The 13,132-nt window shown below is 38.9% G+C and overlaps 1 protein-coding gene across 1 annotated transcript in view; it reads left to right on the top strand.

Annotated features, from left to right (window-relative positions):
- Nucleotides 1–13,132, top strand: part of GRIK3 (glutamate ionotropic receptor kainate type subunit 3) — a 494,196-nt gene that overhangs the window by 464,525 nt on the left and 16,539 nt on the right. Inside the window, exon 13 of the mRNA XM_075264498.1 lies at nucleotides 1,854–2,071. Coding sequence (XP_075120599.1) covers nucleotides 1,854–2,071 — 218 coding nt within the window. The remainder of the gene's footprint in view (nucleotides 1–1,853; nucleotides 2,072–13,132) is intronic.

Below are 13,132 nucleotides of genomic sequence, written 5' to 3'. Positions count from 1 at the left end.
TCAATGAAATTTTTTACACGTGTAAAAAATGCGTCAAAATTCGCGTCACATTTTTTTGCCACGTATTTTGATGTATTTTTTACACATGTAAAACATTTCATTGAAGTCAATGAGTGTTATTTTTACACGTGTATTCTATACACATGTATTATGCTAAAATGCACTTGCGTTAACTCCGTGTGCACTGGCCCTTATGGTCTGGGGATCTCAGACCATGGACTGGCCCCTGACTAAACCTCTCAGCCAAGTGTAAGTAAGGAAAAGCACAAAAGAAAAACAAAAACAAAAGTAATGGACAGTTTGGAATAACTTGTGTGTGACACTCCTAATCCCTGCCTTACACACTAGAAGTAGCCGTGGGCCTGACTAACTGGAATGAGCGCGAACACAGACGGAGAAATAACTCTCCTACAAGAGAAACAGAAAAACTTGTCTTGTTTCACATTTATGAAAGAGAGGCAGGAAATAGAGAAAGCCCCCACAGGTGTCAGACTGGACTAATGGTGAATATGAGGAAACAACAAGTATAGAGGAGAAAATAAATGTGAAACACAGCAAAGCTGACACTATGTAAAGGGAAAGGAAAAACAGAACTTAGTATCACACACCAAAAACCCTACAAAAAGTCCAAACTTCCAAGCAGTAAAAAGACTAGGGTTCACTGCGCCCGGAACAACTATGTTTGGAAATATGTGCTCAATACCTATCAGATATCCAGATGGTATGAACAGGGAACAAGGAAGGCTGAATGCGCCAAGACTTAGGCACAAATGCATGAAGCAGTTCAGACAGACCATTGCTGGAACACAGGAACTGAAGTTTAAGACTGGCATCTGACAGTATGCAAAGTGGATTTAAATAGTAAATTATAGGAGAAACCAGAGAGAAGATTGGAAGCAACACAAGAACCACCCACATCCTGTAATCAGTTCTCAGCACTGCAGAGGACATAACCCCTTCAGAGGCAAAGACACACTAAGGCACTGACCAACAAAGAAACTCGTGATCATGTGATCCATGCATGAGTGCTACCGCAGAAATAGCAGATGATTCATGTGCCGAATGCCATTCAGACACTCTGTGCCTGAACCTACCAGGCTGAGATTGCAAAGATCGGGTCACAACAGGAACGATTTAATGGCTGGCCTTAAATTTTGTTGACTTGCCCTTTCCCCATGCCCGTATGGTGTTCTATCAACCAATATGAGAAATAACTATACTGTCTTATAGTATAACATCATTCTTGTCAAATAAACCTTCCATACAACTTAAATAAAAATGTTCCAATATTCTGCTGTTAATTTTACTGAGCAGTGCTTAAGTAGCAGTGTCACTGAAATATCAGAAGAAAGACTATTAGACTCTATGGAGTATGTAGAATTATATTATACGTGCATGTTTTCTTTGAATGTTGAATAAAGTTTTGAAATCTATAAAACTATGGATTGCAGAAAAAAATTAAAGTAGATTTGAATGCAGTAAAAAAAAAAGTACAAAGAAGATCACCTTCACTACTATGTGTGACATAAAATCATTTTAGTTTTGCATACCAATGAAATTATAAAAGGTTAATAAATCTGCTGCAACATCTGCAGTGTTTTTCAGTTTTTTATCACTGAAAATAGCCAAAAACACAAAAAAAACCTAAACAAACCAAAACAGTTTGCCTGTAGTACATTATATGTTGTATGTCAGACTTTTAAATTACCTTTTGGCCACTGCTGTTATGATGAGACTAAGTAAAAAACACCCAAACTCCAAGGAAAACTGTTCCCTAATGCTGTGTGTGAATTCAGCCAAGAGGAAGAATTTAGGAGTGAAATAATGTATATTTGTAATTTTCTATTTTGTAGGATCTGAACTAATGCCAAAAGCTTTGTCAACAAGGATTATTGGAGGTATTTGGTGGTTTTTCACTCTTATCATTATTTCATCATACACGGCAAACCTTGCTGCCTTCCTCACGGTAGAGAGGATGGAGTCTGCCATTGACTCAGCAGATGACCTGGCAAGACAGACAAAAATAGAATATGGAGCAGTCCTTGATGGAGCAACAATGAATTTTTTCAAGGTAGGTCAATTCTCTACGACATCTTTTTCAAGCCTGTAGGCCCTGCAGAACTGTAAAGGGGCTTCTAGCCGTGTCGCATGGCTTCCACTTCTGTGGCTATAACAAATAGAGGACTTGTGACATCGTGGTCACATGAATCTGAGTGCATAGGAACTTAAGATTGTAGCAGTCTAGTGACTATATAGGTACTGCAGAAGAGGATCATCTCTAGGATAACCCTTTTACTTCTGTAGTCTGTGTTCTGAGATGGGGGTACTGCTGCCAGTAAGGTCAAAGGGTGAGTATGCTGTGCCTTCTGTCTGTAGATACACAAACACAGAATACCCATACATACAGTCCTATGAAAAAGTTTGGGCACCCCTATTAATCTTAATCATTTTTAGTTCTAAATATTTTGGTGTTTGCAGCAGCCATTTCAGTTTGATATATCTAATAACTGATGGACACAGTAATATTTCAGGATTGAAATGAGGTTTATTGTACTAACAGAAAATGTGCAATATGCATTAAACCAAAATTTGACCGGTGCAAAAGTATGGGCACCTCAACAGAAAAGTGACATTAATATTTAGTAGATCCTCCTTTTGCAAAGATAACAGCCTCTAGTCGCTTCCTGTAGCTTTTATCAGTTCCTGGATCCTGGATAAAGGTATTTTGGACAAACAATTCAAGTTCAGTTAAGTTAGATGGTCGCCGAGCATGGACAGCCCGCTTCAAATCATCCCACAGATGTTCAATGATATTCAGGTCTGGGGACTGGGATGGCCATTCCAGAACATTGTAATTGTTCCTCTGCATGAATGCCTGATTTGATTTGGAGCAGTGTTTTGGATCATTGTCTTGCTGAAATATCCATCCCCGGCGTAACTTCAACTTCGTCACTGATTCTTGAACATTACTCTCAAGAACCTGCTGATACTGAGTGGAATCCATGCGACCCTCAACTTTAACAAGATTCCCGGTGCCGGCATTGGCCACACAGCCCCAAAGCATGATGGAACCTCCACCAAATTTTACAGTGGGTAGCAAGTGTTTTTCTTGGAATGCTGTTTCTTTTTGGACGCCATGCATAACGCCTTTTTTTATAACCAAACAACTCAATCTTTGTTTCCAAAATGATGTTGGCTTCTCCAAATGTGCTTTTGCATACCTCAGGCAACTCTATTTGTGGCGTACGTGCAGAAACGGCTTCTTTCTCATCACTCTCCCATACAGCTTCTCCTTGTGCAAAGTGCGCTGTATTGTTGACCGATGCACAGTGACACCATCTGCAGCAAGATGATGCTGCAGCTCTTTGGAGGTGGTCTGTGGATTGTCCTTGACTGTTCTCACCATTCTTCTTCTCTGCCTTTCTGATATTTTTCTTGGCCTGCCACTTCTGGGCTTAACAAGAACTGTCCCTGTGGTCTTCCATTTCCTTACTATGTTCCTCACAGTGGAAACTGACAGGTTAAATCTCTGAGACAACGTTTTGTATCCTTCCCCTGAACAACTTTGTTGAACAATCTTTGTTTTCAGATCATTTGAGAGCGGGCTGTCCATGTTCGGCGACCATCTAACTTAACTGAACTTGAATTGTTTTGTAGAAAGAAATGGTCCAAAATCCCTTCATCCAGGATCCAGGAACTGATTAAAAGCTACAGGAAGCGACTAGAGGCTGTTATCTTTGCAAAAGGAGGATGTACTAAATATTAATGTCACTTTTCTGTTGAGGTGCCCATATTTTTGCACCGGTCAAATTTTGGTTTAATGCATATTGCGCATTTTCTGTTAGTACAATAAACCTCATTTCAATCCTGAAATATTACTGTGTCCATCAGTTATTAGATATCTCAAACTGAAATGGCTGTTGCAAACACCAAAATATTTAGAACTAAAAATGATTAAGATTAATAGGGGTGCCCAAACTTTTTCATAGGACTGTATATGTAGTATTAAAGCCACTGTTGTACACAAGGGGCAGCTGACAATCTGACCACAGCTTTAACAATAAAGGGATTGTTACTGTATATATAACACAATATACTTGGATTTTTTTTTTTTATTCAGTCCTTGTAGTGCACATGCATACACTTATCCACTATGTACGGTCAGGTATATATATTCAACTGACTGCATAATTACACAATTATATATTGAACACACAACATTCACAACACAAATATGTTAACAAAGCAGTTGACATGACAGCTCACTCATAATACAACTTTACACATAATATTGCTCCATTTCATAACTACTTCTGTTATAAATCAATTATATGAAACAGCTTACCATACATATATGAAAACAATGTTAGATTGAGTGACTAAACAAAAATGCTATCAGAGTATTCCACTAATATTACCAGAAATATACCCATAAAATACTGCCATACACAAAATGCCTATGCACTTCCATAAATATTTTATACCACTAATTATTCAATGCACTATATGCACTGTATATGCATTGTATAATAAGGGCGAGTTCAAACCTGTGCCCGGTCTCCGCCTTCAAGTTTCCGTCTTCTGCCCAAGAAACTGGATAGGAGAAGAAAACTGGCAATCAGTTTTCAAACCCATTCATTTGAAAGGGTTTGCAAAATGTCCGCCCGCGAGTGCCCCTGAGCATCTTCTGGCTCTGCAGCGAAACCGTTTTTTTTAACCGGACACAAAGTCGGACATGCAAGACTTTGTGTCCAGTTAAAAAAAACGGTTTTGCCGTGGAAACCAGAAGACACTCACGGGGCTCATGGACGGACACTGACTGCTGGGTTTCTGTCTCCTATCAGCAGAAGATGGAAACCCACAAAGTGGAGACTGGGCGCGGATGTGAACCCGCCCTTAGTGGTGTAAGACTTTTATGGAAGTGCATAGCATGTTGTGTGTTCCATATATAATTGTGTAATTGTGCAGTCAGTTGAATATATCTGCCTAACCGTACATAGTAGATAAGTGTATGCATGTGCATGATATTTGTATTTAGTGTGCAGACTACATATGTGGTGTATGTTCACTGTAATTTAACTCTAAATATTGTCTCATTCCATACAACACCTTTCTTTATTAGTAGAGTAAAATATTTTACAGTATAAATGAAGACTCAATTAATGACATTCTGTACAACCAGACTAATAAATCATAAGGTATGAAGGCAATTGATCTAATCTGTGTAGATTTAATTATATTAAAACAAACATAAAATAAATATAATAATGATATGTTGGGGCTTGCTTCACTAAATGGCTGCTGACTAAGTGGAGTTAAAAAGCAGAGGTGAAAGCAAGAAAGAACTTCCCTCTAGGTAACCTACTATACTTTACTAGGTTTACTGTTCATTGTAATTTAGATCCTGGCTAACCAGATTTGCCATTTCCTTCAGTGCACAGTATGTTATATGTACACAATACTGAAGCAAGAGTTCCAGGTTGAATATCGTGTGGCAGATGTGAGCATGTGATCATTTGTAACCTCAAATTAGAGACCTAGCAGAGTAGAATGCAAGATTGAAGGTGACAGCCAAACTAGACGGAGCATGCTGCTGACTGACCAAGCAGTTAGTGGGTTAGATCTTGGTGTAGGCAAGAAGGTTTGGGGTTCTTAGAGTACTGGGGAAATGTGGGTGAAAATAAGGATGAAGATTGAGAGGGTGTTGAATCCTGGGTGGATTTGCATACGTGTGACCTCTGATAAAATATTTTTTTGGTATAAACTTTGAACCCCTCAATATAATGCAGGAGTTAGAGGGTCAGTTGTATAAGCAAATTGAGTGGGCGGGACAGGCGGGTACAGTGGTCCATCTCTCCTCCTGGCACGAAGCCTGTAAGTAGAAAGTGTAATATTCAAAAATTACTAAACACCTAAAATCCGTAAAAGGGAAATAAAATTAGCTACAATGCATATTGAAAGGCAGGTGGCTAAGGATAGCAAAACTAGGACTTCAAAGGATAGAAAGGGGGTTTACATATACATGAGGGAGGTATATACTGTTCTCCAACTCTCTGTATATTATATTCTCCTTTTCAGACCCCAGAGTCTAATGATCGAAGACCCAGGGGAGGATGCAAACATAAAAAACACAGTTACTTACCACTCTCTGGCTCCAGCACACACCCCGCAGATCTATTCAATGTTGTTCCAGACGTCACCTGACCCAGGCCGGCATGGCATGGTGTAATGATGCTGCCCTGGGCCATGTGATGTCTGTGACATCACCAAACAGGCCCAAAGCCTACCAGAACACAAAAGGATTAAGCAACATTTTATGTTGTCTCACCTCTCCTAGTCTGAAAAGGGTACTGAGTATAATGATAGCGGTGTTTGTGGGGTTTGCGGGCCCGTGGCCTCACTTACCGATCCCATCATGATCACAGCCACATCCACAGAAAGGGAATCGCCGACAGCCATAAGCAGGAGCAAGGATCAGTAAGAAAATGGGGTTACTCCAGAAGGTAACAGCCTATTAAAAAATAAATAAATAAATCAGGGGCCCGCAGGGCCCCTAATGTCCCGGCCCTGTGGAAGCTGCTTCCGCTGCTACCAGGGTAGTTATGCCCCTGCCTCTGGTTTTATAATCTTTCAAATTCCTTTGTTCAAGGTAATGATATATGAGTCGATTTATTTTAATTTTATTTTAGAAAAATACCCTTGAAAAGTAATCCTTTGAAGGTCACCTTTTTTCCCCTGGAGACTAGACTATATGACTTTCTCACTCTGTAATGGAATTGTCAAATTAAGTAAATATAGGGAAAGCAGTCTTGTGGGAAACATTTATATGTGTTAAATATAGACCTTCCAAGGAAGGATTAAACGAACTTTGACTGAAATATGTGACTTCTTTTAAAAAGAGATGGAAGGATATAAAATTTATTGAGAAAGCTTAATTTTAAAATAGGAAAGCTAAATTTGAAAGCTTTAGGTTTAAAAAAAATTTTTTTTAAATGAATTAATGTGAATTCTTCATTAAAACAAAAATTATTCAGGAAAGATATGATATAAACATTTGATTTCTACAAGTGTGTGTTTAGATGATAGGTCAAGGCTAGAAGACCTTCAGTCCCCTTTACTACTGTGTATTAGCCATGCTAAGAACAAAAACTTAATGCCAAGAATAGAAAAAATACAAGCGATTATCATTTCATTATAGATTTCAAGTTCAGCTATATTTGTCGTTGCAGAAAGTTTAGATATACTGCACAACTACTAGGTCCTCACATGGTACACTATCCCCTTTTATGACTTCCATATAGTATAATTCTGTTTTTTATTCTCCACATATGTTTATTATCCCTTTTTATGGCACCCACACAGCATAATGTCAACTGTTATGACCCCAACATGGCACCTCTATTATTACCTCCACATTATATAATTAACTGATAAGATTATTCTAATGGGTAGCACGTATGTTGACTCACCTATTCCTGAATATGTTCAGGACCCCCTCCACTTTGGCTTCCACTATGTGTTGACATTAAACAATGTTAGGACTTGATGCTCAGATGCTAAGGTGTACTGTTCCCTCTGGAGACCGAAGTGGAGCCTGGACAGGAGTGGGGATGGCTGAGTAAAATAGCAATTGCTACCTGTCAGAAAACTCTAATAGGTAGCAGCCAATTAAAACAAACAAATGGCCATGGTGAAACCCTGATTCCAGGGGCCCTATGCAGTTGTATATGCTGCATTATGGCAAAACAAACCGTTTTAGAAAGCTGGTGATCTTATGACACATATATGGACATGTACAGCTAAGAGAAAAGGTAAGGAGAGACCAAATTCTAATTTAGCTATTACTTCCAAACTAGAACATGCGTGCTTGGCTTGTCAAGAGACCCCTGTACATATTACATGGTCAGTCAATCCCGCCAAAATCAGCAGATCTGGCACATACTCATTTAATGTGTATGGCGATCTTTAATTAGCCAAGTCCTGCATTAAATCACTAAATGGATTACCTCCCTTCATTATATAGTGTGGGGAAGTTAGCTTGGTAGGAGCAGTGGTGTGGACCCAACCAGTCACAGACAGGGACAAAATTCTTGCAGCAAACAGGTTTATAAAAACACAGCAAAATAAATAAACATTGATTTCAGACACAAAAAATGAGCAAAACAGAATACAGCCTTAACTTAGGCAAAACAGTAAGAAACAAAATCCTGCTCATCTGAGCTACTAACTAAACAGTGATAATAAGCTATATATACATGTGGCTTACTAACGGCTACACAAACAAACAAATAAGCACAGTCTCACCAGACTCAGAGTGTCAGGACAGACCCAGATGTCACTGGATATCACTCCCTGGATCTGTCCTGAAATGCAGGATTTGCAGCCTTTTCTGTCCCAGTTATAATCCAAGGACTCACACCTGGGGCTGAGTCCTACTCAAGACCCACACTGGACCATATATAAGTTAAAAATCTGTGATAGATATAGCGAGATTCCAGCACTCTGCCTGTCACCTTCTCACAATTAGTATAGAACTAAAAGTATATATAGACATTGAATTGGATGACAATTAGAAATGGGCAATCGTCTCAGGATTTGTTTTGTTTCAGATTTGGGTGGCTTGGGCTAAGATTTATATTTGAATGAACAAGTTTGGTATGAACCACATCTAAAAATGGCTTAAAACATAGTGTATGACACACTCAGAACTCCTGGGAACATAGCTATCTAACTGTCTAGCTGTTTGCCAATTTCTAGGAAAACAACCGAAGTTAAGTAAAAGTGAAAGTGCTATTATTATAGACTCCAGAATGTAATAAGTGGAGGCCCAAGGGAGATCTTAATACTTTACTTTTCTTGATATCTGCAGTTTACATATTAGATGACAAAATAGCAAAAAAGATCACGATACTTCTTGCTTAGCCGAGGGTGGTTGTACATTTTTTTTTACTTATTCTCTAGGTTGTTCTGGAAGTAGCATTTTTAAGATAATTTCAATAAGACACATCACTGCCAATGTCAAGGAACCCTATTAAAGTACTGTACCTTGTCTTATTACTTTTAGGATACTAAAGATAAATATATAGAAGTTCAAAGTTCCTGGTAAAAATAAAAAATATAATTGGTTTTATGGTTTTGTACCACAAGTCAGTATATAATGTACTGTGAAGTCCAAGAAGATGTGGCTTTAAAGACAGTAAATAACATGTTGATATTGATCAAGGTGGAATATACCATCTGTGGAGTATATATCACACTCCATCTTCAAGGACACTACAACCTCCATATGTGTCAGCATGTAATACTATAAGTGCATTTATTAAAATAAATTGCTTTAAGACAAAGATAAGCTATTACGGGATTTGACTGGCAGACTTACCAATGAGATATTGTGACATTGTTCTACTTCTGTTTTACTTAATGGGATGGAATAAGAGGAAGAGGATATAAAAAGCTTTAATACACCCAACAGAGAATACGAGAAGAAACCAAAGCCCAGGCAATTTAAGGCATGACCCCAAAGCTCACCAAAGTCTGGCAGCTGTTTGGTAGTATTCTGTAAACGTTGTCAATTTTATTTCATTGTCTATATGAATCTGTGGCTATGTTGTGTGCTATTCAGAAAAAAACTGTTAAAGGGAGTATGTCAGCAGCAAATTGGTTATATAACTAATCACAAATGAGGGTTAAGTGGTTTGGAGGCATGCCTTTGATAGAGTAATCTTATAGTTAGCTTGGCTTAGCCTAGCAGTAGTGACTCCATTTTGGATTATATGTTACCTTTATATGAACTTTTGTACTCTTAGTAGATGAGCAAAACAAGTTGTTGTTCCATAACCTAATACACATATTTTATTCTTAGACATTTATCAGTTTTATACAGAGTTAAAGGATGTGTGGTAATGGATCTAGGAAGAGGGAGTATAGCATGTGGTCAAAGACAATTGTGGAAGAGGTCAGTTCCGGAAATACCCTGATTCTGCATCCCTTTTTCTTAGAAATCGTATGAAATCATATCCATAAGTATATCATGAGCCAGGATTATGCCATTATTATGATGAATTGGTTTATTGTATCTGAATGCTATAAAATAAACGGTCTCTGGGCGGAACTTTGCAGAGCTCTGTCCGGACACACAGAAGTATAACTCATGTGTATCTGTCTGTAATGTCTGATTGTGCAATCTACCTGGTCGGTCCTGGGGTAAGATACCTGACAACCATGACAACTCTAACACCTTAGATTGCCTTGGCATACAACTGCAAGATTTCTCTCCTGCTTCTGCTGCAACTCATTTCTAAAAGAGTAGCAATACCTATGTACTCAATAACTTATATGCCCACTAGCCTCTGCCCGCGACTTCGTCTGTGGGTTGTTGGCATTGATGATCCGCCTATATTCAGCAAATTGCTGCCGTCGATGGTTTGCCTGCTCTGGCATTTTGGCAGCTCTCAAGCTGTCCTGCTGCAGTCCTTGATCCTCACACCATGCCTGTGATTGTTCCGGCATCTCAGCGGCTCGCTGGGATGCCATATAATGAGTGTGTTGTTGGTGTTGATGATCCGCATGCTCCGGTGTTTTGGCAGCTGTCAAACTGGCCTGCCGCTGAACTTGTTTATTGCATTGTGCCTGTGATTGTTCTGGCATCTCAGCACCTTGCTGGAATGTCATATTATGAGCGCGTTGTTGGCATTGATGATCCACCTGCTCCGGCATTTTGGCAGCTGTCAAGCTGGCCTGCCGCTGAACTCGTTCCTCGCACTGTGCCAGTGATTGTTCTGGTATCTCAGCAGCTCGCTGGGACACCATATAATGAGCGTGTTGTTGGTGTTGATGATCCCCCTCAGCTCCGCTTGACTCCTCTGTGACTTCTGGCTACCTTCATAGCTCTCATTGTTTGCAACAAATTAGATTTTCTTTTTCCAGACATATTGAAAATTGGCAAACTGCCAATTTGGTTGAAGGTGTTTGCCCATGTCAGTTTGTCTGCAGTGCCTGGAACAGATCAGATAATATGCAAATGCATTATTAGTGTTAGCATGTGTTTACACAGAGAGATAACAGCCCTGGCTTTCTCCGAAGCTGAGATAAGAGCAGTGTAATGTAGTATGTGAACATAAATTCATAACAGTCGTGAAGCCATGTCTTTTAATGGGATAAAAAGTAGCCTATGTTTTAATCGAGGTTATAATCTATCTATGTGCCAAATTTCATTCAAATCTGTTCAGCCTTTTTTGCGTGATTGAGGAACAAACATCCAAATACACAAACAACCAAACATCCAAAGTTTCACATTTATAATAGTAGGATTATGGATGCTATCACTGGAGGACACTGTGACACGCTCTTCTTCTTATATAAAACTGGACATACAGTGTCATCCAATAACTTCAGAACAATGGAGAGCATATATTATTTGTTATAATGAAAGGTGGAAATGTATCTGCTAGATGCCTCTGTTGTGTGTCCCCAGACTAAAGCCATGCCTATTCCTTCAGTAGGACCCACCAGCTCCCCTGGCATGTTTTACCAAATACTTGCATTTACTGTAAGATACTGGAATAGCTCTAGAGCATCTCTTCTGTGAGTCCCGCTCAATATTAAATTAAATTGCCAACTGAGTGATACCACTTGTGGCATCTCTACATATTCTGATATTGTCTAATTGCTGCTGCAAGCACCAGACTGTGTAAGGACACATCCCTTTGACAAGGGGAATGGTAACACCCAGTTGTTAATTTATTCCAAAATGTATAGTAATTTATAACAACGTAGTAGTACAAACCAGAGTCCTAATTAAAAATTATCCTTAATTGTTATTTCATAGAAAATGCAAATATTTGCTGAAAAAGACATGTCAGAAGAGCAGGCAAGTCCTTTTTAACAAAAGATATGAAAAGGCAGCTCATATGAGACCAACCACATCTGAATGTATTGCAGTATATGCAAAGTGTGTTGCTTGAACTGTACACCATCAACCAAATCCGTGGTGGCAGAAGGTACCAAGGCGAAATCTTCCATCCCCTTCACCCTTTAGTCCCTATTGGGGACAAGTATATTATATTATACAATATAATTACATTATAGGTCTTTAGTTAGGATATATTCAGCTGAGTAGAAATTGCAAGTTATAGTATAACATATTTTAATAAATATTATACTACTGTACATTATACTACTGTCATTTTCTACATAGCTTCTCTGTTTGATTCTGGTGCTTATAATGCATATCACTTTATTATATTAGCTAACCATGTACAGTAGTGAGTCATTATATTAAATATTAACCCTACAAATACATAATAGGAAATTGTTCATCTTGTGTCTTTGCTTTATCCACAAGTCAACAGTCAATGATGGTTGTGGAGGTTACCTTTACAGAGCAGTATCAGAACCTTTACAGCAAAGCAGATATTGTTTATTTCACCCTAACAACCCTAATAACTTATTGCAATTATTATTAATGCTGTCCTGATTAGAGATGAGTGAACAGTGAATATTCAATATTTGTTATTCATTTAGAATAGCCCCTCAATATTCGACTATTCAAACAAATATTGAACCCCATTATAGTCTATGGGGAAAAACCGTTCGTGTCAGGGGAACCCACAATTCGACTCAGGAGGGTCACCAAGTCCACTATGACAACTCAGGAAATGATGCCAACACCTCTGGAATGCAACTGGGACAGCAGGGGAAACATGTCTGGGGGCATCTAACAAGCCCAAGTCACAGTTTTACCCCACCATCACAGCCTATCAACTACACACTTTCCACACTCAAAAAAACACTATGAAAGTGGAAAAATACCTGGAAACCTTTGCTCCCCAATTGGATGGACAGGAACCCAAATTGTAAGCTAAAGAAACATTACCAAGCAACCCTTTAAATCCCGTTGCCCATGACAACCACAGATGGAATAGGCAATGGGAAATCCAACAGTACCCATCCTTTACTGTCATTGTGGATGTGTGTGTGTGTGTGTGTGTGATGTGGTAAGACCTTCCAAAATTCACTTTTCTGGCCCTTAACGAGAGCCCTTCCAAATTAAGTTAGAGGCCCTTAAGCTGAACTACCAGCAGTTATTCAGGCCCTTTAGGTGACTTCAGCCTTTTACCAGCAGAGTTTTAGG

Source organism: Leptodactylus fuscus, chromosome 2 (assembly GCF_031893055.1).
Source record: "Leptodactylus fuscus isolate aLepFus1 chromosome 2, aLepFus1.hap2, whole genome shotgun sequence".
In the NCBI taxonomy this organism is placed as follows: Eukaryota; Metazoa; Chordata; class Amphibia; order Anura; family Leptodactylidae; genus Leptodactylus; species Leptodactylus fuscus.
This window is presented reverse-complemented; position numbering and strand designations above follow the sequence as displayed.